Source organism: Orycteropus afer, unplaced genomic scaffold (assembly GCF_000298275.1).
Source record: "Orycteropus afer afer isolate SDZICR_OR568_19922 unplaced genomic scaffold, OryAfe1.0 scaffold00164, whole genome shotgun sequence".
NCBI classification, from domain to species: domain Eukaryota; kingdom Metazoa; phylum Chordata; class Mammalia; order Tubulidentata; family Orycteropodidae; genus Orycteropus; species Orycteropus afer.
In genome coordinates this window covers 5,561,243-5,571,924 of record NW_006921751.1, presented here as the reverse complement: position 1 = coordinate 5,571,924, position 10,682 = coordinate 5,561,243, and the positions used below count along the sequence as shown (strand labels likewise).

At 36.1% G+C, this 10,682-nt stretch overlaps 1 protein-coding gene across 1 annotated transcript in view; it reads right to left on the bottom strand.

Annotated features, from left to right (window-relative positions):
- Positions 1 to 10,682, bottom strand: part of PIGK (phosphatidylinositol glycan anchor biosynthesis class K) — a 202,580-nt gene that overhangs the window by 151,214 nt on the left and 40,684 nt on the right. Inside the window, 1 exon segment of the mRNA XM_007946505.1 lies at positions 3,686 to 3,821. Within this exon segment, the coding sequence (XP_007944696.1) occupies positions 3,686 to 3,821 (136 nt within the window).

The following is a 10,682-nucleotide window of genomic DNA, read 5'->3' as shown; positions in this document are numbered from 1 at the left end:
ACCCCTCCTTGGGTTTCCGAGGCAGTATCACTACAGAAGTAGATTGCCCCATCTTCCTTCCGAGGAGTGCTTGGTGGGTATGAACCTCCAGCCTTCTGGTTAGCAGTCAAGTGCCTTATGCACTACGCTACCAGAACTCCTATAGGTATTTGCTAGATACTTGCTTACAGTCTGGAAGGAGACAGATATACTTTTAAAAGGGTTTCAAATACAGAATACAGAAAAAAATTGTGTCTTACGTTAGCATTGTTGTTAGGTGCCTTCAAGTGGCCACCAACTCATAGCAACCCTATGTAAAACAGAACAAAACACTGCCCAATCCAGCACCATCCTCACAATCCTTGATAAGCTTGAGCCCGTCATTGTAACCACTCTGTCAATCCATCTTTTTGAGGGTCTTCCCTTTCTTCACTGACCTGCTACTTTACTAACCATGATATCCTTCTCCAGGAAATGGTCCTTTCTGAAAACATGACCAAAATAGATGAGATGAGTCTGGCCATTCTTGTTTCCATAGGAGCATTCTGGCTGCACTTCATCCAGAATAGATTTGTTCATTCTTCTGGCAATCCATGGTGTTTTCAGTATTCTTCACCAACACCATAATTCAAAGGCATCAACTCTTCTTCGGTCTTCCTTATTCCTTGTCCAGCTTTCACATGCACATGAGGCAATGAGGCAACTGAAAATACCATGGTTTGGGTCAGGAGCACTTTAGTCTTCAAAGTGACATATTTTCTTCTTAACACTTTAAAGAGGTCTTTTGCAGCAGATTTGCCCAGTAAAATACAATGTATGATTTCCTGACTGCTTCCTCCACGGGTGTTGACTGTGGATCCAAATAAAATGAAATCCCTGACAACTTCAATCTTTTCTGTTTATCATGATATTGTTTATTGGTCCAGTTGTGAGGATTTTTGTTTTCTTTATGTTGAGGTGTAATCCATAATGAAGAGAATAGTCTTTGATCTTCATTAGTAAGTGCTTCAAGTTATCTTCACTTTCAGCAAGCAAGGTTGTGTCATTTGCATATCACAGGTTGCTGATGAGTCTTCCTCCAATTCTGATGCTGCATTCTTATTCCAATAGTCCAGCTTCTTGGATTATATGTTCAGCATACAGATTGAGTAAGTATGGTGAATGGACACAACCTTGATGTATACACATACTGATTTTAAACCACGTAGTATTCCCTTGTTTTATTCGAATGACAGCCCTGTGGCATATGTACAAGTTCCTCATGACAACTGAGTGTTCTGGAATTCCCATTGTTTGCAATGTTATCCATAATTTGTTACAATCCACACAGCTGAATGACTTTGCATAGTCAATAAAACACAGGTATTCTTGGCTTTAGCTAAGATCCATCTGACATCAGCAATGATATCCGTCATTCCACGTCCTCTTCTGAATCCAGCTTGCATTTCTGGAAGTTTTCTGTTAATATACTGCTGTAACCATTTTTGAATTATCTTCAGCAAGATTTTACTTGTTTGTGATATTAATGATGTTGTTCAATAATTTCTCCATTCTGTTGGATCACCTTTCTTTGGAATGGGCACAAATATTGATCTCTTCCAATCAGTCGGCCAGGTAGTTGTCTTCCAGATTTCTTGGGATAAACGAGTGAGCATCTCTAGCACTGCATCCATTTGTTGAAACATCTCAATGGCTCAATTCCTGTAGCCTTGTTTTTTGTCAATTCATTCAGTGCAGCTTAAAGAGTTCTGGTAGTGCAGTGCTAAGGCATTTGACTGCTAACCAGAAGGCTGGCAATTCAAATCAACCAGCAACTTCACCAAAGGAAGTTGTGACAGATTTCCATAAAGATTTATTGCCTTGAAAACCCAATGGGGGTCACTATGAGTCAGAATGAATTTGATGGCAGTGGGGTTTGTTTGTTTTCTCAGTGCACATCGGACTTCTTCCTTCAGTGTTACTGGTTCTTGATCATATGCTACCTCCTGAAATAGATGGACATTGGCCAACTGTTTTTGGTACAGTTACTCTGTGTATTCCTTTCATTTTCTTTTGATGCTTCCTGTATCATTCAGTATTTTGCCCATATAACTTTTTAATATTGCAACTCAAGGCTTGAATTTTTTCTTCAGTTCTTTCAGCTTGAGAAATTCTGAATGTGTTTTTCCCTTTTGGTTTTATAACTCCAGGTCTTTGCACATCTCATTATAAAACTTTACTTCATCTTCTTAAGCTGCCCTTTGAAATCTTCTGTTCAGTTCTTTTATTCCAGCATTTCTTCCATTTGCTTTAGCAACTCTCCATTCAAGAGCAAGTTTCAGAGTCTCTTCTGACTTCCATTTTGGTCTTTTCTTCCTTTCCTGTCTTTTTAATGACCATTTGCTTTCTTCATGTAAGATGTTCTTGTTGTCATCCCACAACTCATCTGATCTTTGGTCAACTGGTGTTCAATGTGTCAAATCTAGTCTCCAAAAGGTCTATAAATTCAGGTGGGATATAATCAAGGTCATATATTGGTTCTCATGGAATTATTTTAATTTTCTTTTAGCTTTAAACTTGAACTTGCATATGAGCAACCACAGGTCTGTTCCACAGTCAGCTCCTGGACTTGTTTTGACCGATGGTACTGAGGTTCTCCATCACCTCTTTCCACAGATGAAGTTGATCGATTTCTGTGTATTCCATCTGCCTAGGTCCACATGTATAGCCGCCATTGATGTTGTTGAGAAAAGGTAATTGCTGTGAATAAGTCATTGGTCTTGCAAAATTCTATCATGTGATCTCTGGGATCATTTCTATCACCAAGGCTATATTTTCCAGCTACCAACGACTCTTCTTTGTTTCTAACTTTTGCATTCTAATCACCAGGAATCATTGATGTATCTTGATCACATATTTGGTCAATTTCAGACAGCAGAAGTTGGTAAAATTCATTAATTTCTTTATCTTTAGCTTTAGTAGTAGTTGGTGCATAAATTGAACAGAAGTAGTATTAAGTGGCCTTCCTTGTAGGCATATGGATAGTAGCCTATCACTGACAGCTCTATACTTTTGACAACAAAGAATGCTACCTCATTCATCTTCAATTTGTCATTAATTTAGTAGGCTTGGTAACTGGGAGAAAAATTATCTATGAAGATTTCATGGAGGAAGCCTTCATATTTTAGATGTACTTAAAATATTCTGTTAAATTAAAATTAAATTCAAAAAGGAAAAAATATAGTATAATGCCATATTTTAAATTCTTATTTTTTATTTTTAATTATATGTGCGTAAAAACACTGGATGCATAAAAAAGTAGTTACCTCTATGTAGTGGAAATATGAGTGAATTTTTTTGTTAGTCATTTTCTAAATTTTCCCACAATTAATGTACTTATTAAAAATGCTAAACTAAAAGTTTTAGATCAGATTAAAAGAAAATACATGTACTATGAGAGAAAGTAAATACCTGCAACTTTACTAAACTCTAACATAGATGTCACTATAAAGTTTTTCTACAATACATAAAAGATGAGAAAATGCTCATCTTTTAACAGTTTTTCTCATTCATTGTTCCCGTAATATTAAGTCTGGGGATAGAATTATGCCAAAGATTCAGTGGCAATTTTATACAAGTTAAAGAAAAAGGCATATTGTTTTATCACTATTTTAGAGCTTAAAAGTAACAACTACAACTCAGAAACATTAGTAATGAAATAATTTACCTCATAGCTTCTATAATCCACTTCTACATCATCTCCATACACATTTAATTCCATGTTCTTGTGACTAAACACTGTAGCTGGTTTGGGATTTCTAGGGTTACATGCCATATCATCTGCAAGCATCAGAACAATGTGACTAGAAAACAGAAAAAAAAATTCTAGTAAATATACAACTTAACTGAAAACAAAAAAAAAAGGTAAAGACAGAGAAAGCTTATTTGTATCATGTGACTATTATGTTCATTTTTTCTTTACTAAAAATAACTTCACAACTCTAAACACAATACATGTTTAAAGAGGATTTAATCATTTTTTTTCATATTCTTATGTAATGTAAGTTACAAAGTAGAGAAATCAGACTAATCCACCATGAGTTTATCCACACAGGCTAAAGTTAACCCGAAACCAAACCAAATTCATTGCCATCGAGTCAATTCTGACTCATAGAAACCCCATTGGGCTTCTGAGTCAATAAATCTTTACAGAAGTAGATTGCTCCACCTTCCTTCCATGGAGCAGCCTGTAGGTTTGCTAAAGTTACTAATTTAAAATTTTTTCCCAACAGGGTATAGTTTATGCCATATAGCAAAGGGAAGTTAAAAGACCTACCTTGTCTTCCCTAAATGTTATAAAGATTTCTACTTGTATTTGACATTCTCAAGACTTACAGAGTCCATATAAACTGATATTTCAGAATTCCAAATGCTTAAGTATAAAAATGTAATGATGTAATATGTCAGCATATGCAAAAACTGTACCACCAAAACCCATCTCCAATCCAGTCATTCCTTAGTAGCTCCACTCCATATCCCTTATACCAGCCACCATCATCTCTTGACCAGATTAACAGAGGAGCAGTGGCTCCCTGCTTCCGTTCTCCTCTCTTACAGTTCATCTTCCCTATAGCCATCAAAATCACCTTTCTTAAGTCAAATCATCAAACTTTCCCACTTAAAATCCTCCAAGTACTCCTCCATTATAGTTAAAATTTAAATTTCTTACAATGATCTGAAAGGCCCAATTAATCGGATCTCTGCCTACCTCTCCAAATTCAGGCCAGATTCAGTAAATTCATGTTCATTATGTTCCTTCTACATTGACTTTCATTCTATTCCAGGCATAAGCCAAACCTTCCCACTTCAGAGAGCCTTTTGTTTATTCCTACTGACTAGATTTGGATTTCTCTTATTCTAGATCTTCATAATATTCCAATCTCAGTTCAGAAACTATCTCATCAACTTTTTTATTTTCTAGAGAACATTTATGAATACAAAATCATCATCATCCCTGTTTACCACTCCCATACAATATACGGTCTCTGTCTTATTCACCACTGTATCTCCAAGACTTAGTAATATAAACAAAAAAACAAAACTCATTGCCATCCAATCTATTCGACTCATAGCAGTGACCCCCACTTGGGTTTCCAAGGCGGTATCTCTACGGAAGTAGATTGCCCAATCTCCCTTCCAAGGAGTGGCTGGTAGGTTTGAATTGCCAGCCTTCTTGTTAGCAGTCAAATGCCTTCGGCACTACATATAGTGCCTAGTAGATAGTAGATGCTCAGTAGTATTTGTTGAATCAATAAAACATTTCATTTTTGCATATATTTTCTGTAAAAGAAAATTACAAAATCTCTCATATACTTCTCTTCTTGTTCCTATCATTAAACTTGGTGAAAACATTTCAAGCAATTCTTTATTCTACCATATATTTAGGCTTCCCAAACACAAGAAAAAAAAACTAATGTGGCATCTATAATTAGTTTGGCAGGAAATAACAAGAAGAAAATGTTCTCCTGTATATGTTCCAAATACATGGAAGTTCAAAACTGAAACACAGTGATTTTTCTTGAAAATTGGCGATATTTCTGTTTTGAAAGGATTCCAACCCTGACACATTCAAAGATCATTTCTTCAGCTGTTACTGATTCATCTCACAGAAGAGTGAAAGCTATTTCTCTTAAAATGAAAAGTATCTTCCTTTTTTAATAACCATTAATTTATCTTAAGTGATTATCAGTCATATATTGTTTTATTATAGGTCACTATTGAACAGGTGGAACTAACCTCCAAATAGCAATATAAAAATAAGAGTATTTCTTTAGATCATGTTTTCCTGTTTAAGGCTAATTTCATTCTATAAATATATGTATACAATATTATATCAAAAACTAATTTCAGCTTAAAATCATAAATTTAATCATTTTTCTATTGATATTTTAAAGCATCAGTATAATGACTACAACCTAAGCATAATCAATGTATCATAAAATTATTAAATTTATAAAAATGTGGATAAATGAGAAACAAATCAGAAAACAAACTAGATTTTAAAGTTTAGAAGTCCAACTACATGTTTAATGTACTATTTTTAAAACGTTTTTTCTGGAGAAAAAAACATGCTCACTTGGCTCAAATGTTAAACCAATTATTTGTATAATGGTACTTCAATATATACAAATATGAAAGTAAACTCCTTAAGTTTGTAGTTCTTATAAAACTATGAAATCAAGACAAAATTATAAGTTAAATATTCTAACAAAACTACCAAGCTGATAATATTCTATGGAAATTAATTCCATTTCAAATATGATGTAATTTTGCTAAAACTAAATGACGTCTGTTTTTTGTTTATAAAAGAAAGAGCCTCATACCTCCTTCTACACTTAATTTTTTTCTGTATTTTGACATATATACTACAATATAATTCAATTATAAAAAAATGTCTATAATATCACAAAAGCATGTTTACAAAATAGTATTCATTACTTCCAGGTTCCGTTTACTAACTCAGGATAATCACATCATATATTTAACAAAGACTTTGCCAATAAACATTCTTTGAACACTGATTTTAATGAGATCTCACTTGTTGACTCTTCAAAGCATCTTTTCACTTTAATATTAGGTTAGCATAGCAGCAGTTATTTAAATCTCCACTGAATGGGTATCAAATCAAGCACTGCTGAAACCAAGACCAAAAAAAATTAAAATCTACATTGAAGACACACTACCACATTTCTATAAGTAATGATAAGTTGTTTTGTATTAAGAAAAAATTCCCCAAAATATATCCAATTGACAGATGAATATAATATTCTTACATTTTGGGAAGTTTCTACTACCATATGTGATGACTCAACTCACACTTTATTTAAACCCCTGCAAAACCTCCATCACACTACAAAGCATATGGTAATCTGGCCTTCTCTCATCACAAAACTGAAAAAAAAAAAAAAGTGTGAGCAATGAAATTATATGTCAAGTTCATTTATACAGTAGATATTTACACAAATGGTTTACACATTTTTTAAAATCATGCAGTCACAACAGTTTTAAAAACTTGTGACTACACATCCCTATATCTCTATTTTCAAGTTAAATGTATTCACTACTTGAAATATACGAAATTAATATTAGTAAGTGTAACTTTGTTCTTGAGATTTTAAAAAACATACATTAAAAAAAAAATTGCTGTGGTTGAGCAAGATGCTGCAACGAGTGGATGTTCCATTTACTCCCCAAGCAACTAACTCACTGAACAATGGAAAAAAACAAGCACAATGATCTCAGAAACCCACTGGCAGTGACATGCTGGAGAGGCAGGATGAATCCAGAGCAATGGAGAGGAGGAACAGGAACAGCACAGAAGCTGGGAGAAACTACTCTCTAATATCTGAAGCACTCATTCATTGCAGCCATTTTGGGATGAGGCTGGATAACAACCCAAACAGGGAATACAGAAAATGAGCTAATCTGAGGAAGCTGCAGCCTAATTTTTTTTTTTAATTTTTATTGTGATTTGAGTGAAAGTTTACAGAGCAAATTCATTTTCCATATAGCAGTTCATATACATTTTGCCTCATTTGACACTGAATGCAATTCTCCACAACGTAACAGCTCTCTTCCCACTTCCTCCTCGTAGTTACCTCTTCCCTATGTCCTTCCCTCCCATGCACTCTTGACCCCTGAACTGTCTCCCTGTACAAACATTCCCCTTCTGTTCTCCCATGATAAATGCTCCAAGGAGTGTATCTGCCTGATGCAAAATGTTTACCCCATATGCCTGTCTATTGTTTGGCTGGAAGCCATAAGAATGAGTTCAATTCCAGACCTAAAAGGTATCTAGGGGCCAGAGTCTCAGGGGTCTCACCAGGCTTTATCAGACCAGCAAACCTGGTCTTCTTTTTCCTGATTTTGAGTTTTGTTCCACATAGTTCTCCCACTCTAGCAAAGATCTCCAGCAAAGAATCCTCCCCCGAGTAGTTGACAGTGGTAGCTGGGCACTGTTTAGTTCTTCTGGTCTTATGATCATATAGGTTAAGGACTGCATGGTCTACCAGTCCCTTGGACTAGTTGTTTCCATGTATCTTTGGTTTTCTTCATTCCTTGTTGCTCTGGACGAGGAGAGACCCATCATTGCATCTATATGGTCATTTACAAGCTTTTAAAACCCTAGTCACTACTCACCAAAGTACAATGTAGAACAAAGTTTTTGTGTAGGATGTTATGCCAATTGAGCTTGATGTCCCCTATGACCATGGTCCTGAGCCTGCAGGGACTCAGTTGGGACTACTCGCTCCCTCAGGGTAGCTGGCTGTGGCCGAGAAGCCACCACATCTTTGCCCCTTGTCAGCTCTACTATACACCCGGACATTCTTATAACACATACAAATACACACGTAGAAACATTGTCTGCTAACCCTATACACTGTCATGTGTAGCCCAATTTCTAAGGTGGTGCAGATTGGCCACGGGAATTTGTGGGCTGCACAACTGGGAGGCAGTGAAAAAAGACCATGGTGCTGTGAGAGAGGGCTGTTGAATCCAACTTAGGCCCAAGACAGATGAGCACTAGGACCAAAAAGAACTACAAGGGCAGTAGGACAAGGAGAATACTTCAGATGGATGGACAACACAGGGAAATGGCTGGCTTCCTGCCCACAATGGTACACAATGGGAGAGGTTATTTAGAGGTGCCCATGATCAAAAGATAGAGAGCCCCCCATCTTCACCAAGGAAGTTGAGCCCACTGCTTACATCAGCATCTGCTGCCAGCTAACCCATCACCCTGTGCATGAGTACTAAATTAAAGAGATGAAGCATCCAGAACAGAATAAGCACTGACAAAAAAGGTACAGATATGAGTACCCTCCAGTGGTTCTCAGGAGAAGATACCAGACCTACTGCCACTGGTCACTTCTGACTTGTGGAAACCCTGTGGGGCAGAGTGGAGCTATCAGAGCCAGGCTGCTGCATCTTTCTCCCACAGAATGAGGGTAGGTGCAGGCCTTTCCAGTTGGCAGCTGGGTGACTGGCCACTGTGCCACCAGGGCACCCACTGAAAAATTTTCCACAAAAACAAGAAGACAAAATTTAAAGTATAAAACAACAAAAAAAATGTTGTTGTTGTTGCTATGTGTCATTAAGTGGGACCCGACTCATAGCAACCCCTGCTTGCGTTTCTGAGGCGGTATCACTATGGAAGTAGATTACTCAACCTTCCTTCTGAGGAGTGGTTGGTGGGTTTGAACCGCCAGCCTTCTTGTTAGCAGTCAAGTACCTTAGGCACTACGCTACCAGAGCTCCAAATAGATAACAAAATGGCCCAAATTCAACAAAAAAATAGTAAAACACACAAAATCACAAGAAAAGAAGGATCAATCAAAAGCAAAACATGAAGAAGAGAAAATTTCTCCTATGGAGGCCAGACTAATGGAACAAATTGAAAATTTTCACAATATGGTACTAAATAAAGAAAACAGAAAAGAAACTAGTGGAGATGGGGAAACAAAGTAACGTAATGAAAGGTTCTATAAGGCAACTGAAAACATTAAACAAAGAAACAAAGAGAGCTACTGAAACTGAAAAATAAAGCACCATATTAGAAAAATCAAGAGAAGCAGTCAACAGTAGAGTCCAACAGACCAGTGACAGAGGAAATGAACAAGAATACAAAATAATAGAACTTATCATGTTGCAAGAGAAATATGAGAAAAGAATAAAGAAAAGCTAATAAAACCCAAGAGAAATATGAGAAAAGAATAAAGAAAAGCTAATAAAACCCAAATGGAAACACGAGATTAAATCAAGAATTCTAACAGTGGAATTATTGGGATCCCAGAGCACCACAACAACAATAAAGGCATAGAAACAATTTTCCAGGAGATAATCTGAGAAAATTTCCTAGATCTGAAAAGAGAACCAAGCCTGCAAAAACAGGAAACTATGCAAACCCCGATTAGAAAAACACAAAAATATCATCTCTGCACTATATCCTAATAAAATACTTGAAAGCAAAAAACGAGAATTCAGGAAGCAACAAATGTAAGAATTGGTGTGGATTTTTTCCCAGAAATTCTAGAAGTCAGAAGACAATGGAGGGACATATATAAAATACCGAATGAAAACTATTGACAACCAAGAGCTGTTTGCCTGGCAAACTTGTCATTCAAACATGAGGGAAAATCATGCCATTTCCAAATAGATAGAAGTTCTGGGAATTTGCCACTACTGGACTAGCTTTGCAAGTATTCCTCAATGGAGTACTCAAAATGAAAAGGCAAGAGCATTAAATAAAACTTCATATTTATATAAAGAAAATGCTAACAAAAATAAAAAATAAGAGAAAGATCTCCCAAAAATGCAACAACTGGGGCAATCATGGGGAGTAAAATATCAGGGAATAAAGTCAATAATTAAAGCCCACAAACAATACAACATGAAGTTTTTAATAAATAAGTATAAAGTAAACATATTGAATATAGGTTATATATTGATAGTAATGAAAGTATACCAACAGAAATGGGGAAGGAGGAACATATTAGGAATAGATTTATTATGTTAAGGTTGTATGCTAGCTGTTGTTCATATGTTAAACACTGTTGCAATTTTATGTTGTGTCATGCAATATAAGGAGCTCTAGTGGCATAGTGCCTAAGGCACTTGACTGCTAACCAGAAGGCTGGAGATTCAAACCCACCAGCCACTTCTCG